At 33.4% G+C, this 3,291-nt stretch overlaps 2 protein-coding genes across 4 annotated transcripts in view; both read left to right on the forward strand.

The window, feature by feature from the left end:
- LOC118747352 (protein male-specific lethal-3) overlaps nt 1-3,291 on the forward strand; it is a gene marked incomplete at its 5' end in the record, with an annotated part of 33,213 nt that overhangs the window by 823 nt on the left and 29,099 nt on the right.
- Nucleotides 2,059-3,291, forward strand: part of LOC118747351 (heat shock protein 83) — a 4,202-nt gene continuing 2,969 nt past the window's right edge. The window contains 2 exon segments of the mRNA XM_036481408.1: nt 2,059-2,209; nt 2,507-3,254. Coding sequence (XP_036337301.1) covers nt 2,507-3,254 — 748 coding nt within the window. The 5' untranslated portion in view covers nt 2,059-2,209.

Raw genomic sequence — 3,291 nt, forward strand, 5'->3', positions numbered from 1 at the left:
CATGCGAGCAGAATTGAATTCAATACTTGAACTGTGTAAAAGCAGTCTATGGCAGAATTAGAGCGAGAAGTTGCCAACTGATAACACCTTGTATTATTTTCAGACCAAGAGGGACGTTTTCCCATGCATACAGATTCTGTTTTAGTTAAAGAAAGTAATATATATTTTTTTATAACTATGGATTTTATTATTAAATTGTATTAATCATTTGTTTTTAAAATAAAAGTTTAACAAATAACAGTTTTGTTTGCTTTTAATACTTTTTCTGCTTGGCTAGTGATGCTTTAAGCTTGCGGCAACGCTGGTCAGCGGTCAGGTGTAAACACAGGGTAACTATGAGAAAGGGAATGACAAAATTAAGAAGAAAATAAAAATGGTGTCAAGCGGAAACCGAACAAAAACAATGAGGTGTTAAAGTTGCCGCAAATTACATGCTTCTAATGTTTGCCAATTTTATATGAAAAGATTTAAAAGTATAATAAATAATTTCACTTCTCTATTCTGCCCGATGTCAATTTTCAAAGAAAGCACCGTGGGAAAATATGTTTTCTGTTGCACGTGTCTCCTATAAGGCAAATTGTTGTTGCAGCTTTGCTTATAAGGGCGGCTTCCAGAAGTTTTTTTGCATGTACATACATATGTATGTATGAATGCATCTATGTAAATATGTTTGTACATATGTACATACATACATACGTATTTAAATAGATAGCTACTATATATAAATAAATGCAGTAGATATTTACTGAAAAATATGTTTATAAGTTTGGTGCAATTGCGCTTTGTACAAATATGTATGTACAAATATGCAATAATCTTGATATTGAAATATCTCGAAATTATGTACATACATATGTACTATATATGTATGAATGTATGTGTATATATATTTTTTTTTGCATAAAATTTTGATTTTTTTTTAGTCACGACTTTTTGTATATATACATGTATCTGAAGTAGTTGGAGTCTAATGTCGAAGGAAATGGCTTTAATTGACTAGTGAAATAGTTTATAGTTTCATATGTGGAAGAAAGCCTTGGTATACATACTATGTATGTATGTATGTACAGACTGTTGCTAGGTGCCCAAAATTAATTACATATTTGCTATGTATGTACATACATATGTAGATATATACATACATATATTATACATATGTACATACATACATAGATATGTATTTCAATTTACATACGTATCTTTGACAGAATTAATTCTTAAAGGTTTTATCTTAAAGTATTACTCTTAATAGTTTTACATTGTTATATACCTACATACATATACATATGTGTTGTAAAAATATGCGCCTTTTAGTACCAATGTACATATATACATATCCACCTACTTAAGGAAATTTCATGCGCAATGAAACAACCTAAAATGTATTACCAACTTTTCATTCAACAATTAATAAGCCGTTCTAAGAACTTGAGGATTCGAATTTTTGGCAGAATTTACAGGAAAAGCTATTTCGCCATTAATAAACCTTATGGAAAGTGGCATACGGGAGCCGCTTCTTGTAAAGATCTCCAAATCGTGAAGTACTTGGAATGCAATTTAGTTAGAAACTACATAAGCACATATGTACATAGTTACTTATGTATAAACATTCATTACTATTTTATTTACATAAATATGTATGTTCATGTAAAATATATGTGGGCACATTTCACACACTCATCGGGTAGTCATTTTAAAACCGGATCCAGAATATTCCTACACTTTAGTCATCCAACATTTGAGAGACACTGGATTTTTGTATTTCCTATGGCATCATGCAGTGCATAATTTTTACACATTTTTCTAACACCATTTTCTGTTTTACTGTACAGTATAGAGCTCTTTTAATGAATACATTTTCAATAAAAGACAGAGCTTTAATTATTCCCGGTACAAAAACTTACTACTTAATACAGAAAAGACGAACATTGCCGAAATTGCCATCTGCGTGATGCCATAAAATGTCACCGGAAGTTTGATAAGTTTCTTCTAGAACAATCTCGGTTTTTCTACTTTTCTGTCACTGGCATTGTCCCTATAAATAGAGCCGTATGAAAAACGCCGGCATCAATTGAATTGAAAAAATACGATTAAAAACACGTTTGCGCGGAGCATTTTACAAAGTGTGTTTGCAATATTTTACAAGTGACTATTGAAAGAAAAATTTTGCTGCATTTTTGTTAAAAGTTGATAATAAAATATAAGAAAGGTGTGTACTAAAAATAACTATTCTCGAACGTATGAAAAAATTAAAAGTGTAACTGCAAGTTTGTATGGGAAATGCAATGAAAAATCGATTGAAATGGCTACAAGGTTATCTGCTCAAGGAATCCAATTAGAAGAAAAAATTCTTAAATGGATAAAATGTGAAGATGATTTTAACTTGCATGGTGAAATTTGCAGTTACAATTGTTTCTAGAACATACATATTTATTTTAATTGCGAAATTCATATGTACATACATACATACATATTTTAACTTGATTTTATTTAATTTTTGTTACAGATGCCAGAAGATGTGGAGACCTTTGCTTTCCAGGCTGAGATTGCTCAGCTTATGTCGTTGATCATCAACACATTTTACTCGAACAAAGAAATTTTCCTCCGTGAGTTGATCTCCAACGCATCCGATGCGCTGGATAAGATCCGCTATGAGTCGCTCACTGACCCTACAAAATTGGATAGCGGCAAAGAGCTGTACATCAAGCTTATTCCCAACAAGACTGCTGGCACCTTGACCATCATTGATACCGGTATTGGTATGACTAAATCGGATTTGGTCAACAATTTGGGTACAATTGCCAAGTCTGGCACAAAGGCATTCATGGAAGCGTTGCAGGCTGGCGCTGATATTTCTATGATTGGTCAGTTTGGTGTTGGTTTCTACTCTGCCTACTTGGTTGCCGATAAAGTGACTGTCACATCGAAGCACAACGATGACGAACAATACATTTGGGAATCGTCGGCCGGTGGTTCATTCACAGTGAAACACGATAACACGGAACCTTTGGGCCGTGGTACAAAGATAGTCTTGTTCATCAAAGAGGATCAAACTGAATACTTGGAAGAAAGCAAGATCAAAGAAATCGTGAACAAACATTCTCAATTCATTGGTTATCCAATTAAATTGTTGGTAGAAAAAGAGCGCGAGAAGGAGGTGAGTGACGATGAAGCTGAAGATGACAAGAAAGACGAAGAGAAGAAGGAAATGGACACCGACGAGCCCAAGATTGAAGATGTCGGTGAGGATGAAGATGCTGATAAAGACAAGGACAAGAAGAAGAAGAAGAC

This window comes from Rhagoletis pomonella, unplaced genomic scaffold, assembly GCF_013731165.1.
Source record: "Rhagoletis pomonella isolate Grant_MI unplaced genomic scaffold, Rhpom_1.0 Rhpom_scaffold_00011, whole genome shotgun sequence".
Classification (NCBI taxonomy): Eukaryota; Metazoa; Arthropoda; class Insecta; order Diptera; family Tephritidae; genus Rhagoletis; species Rhagoletis pomonella.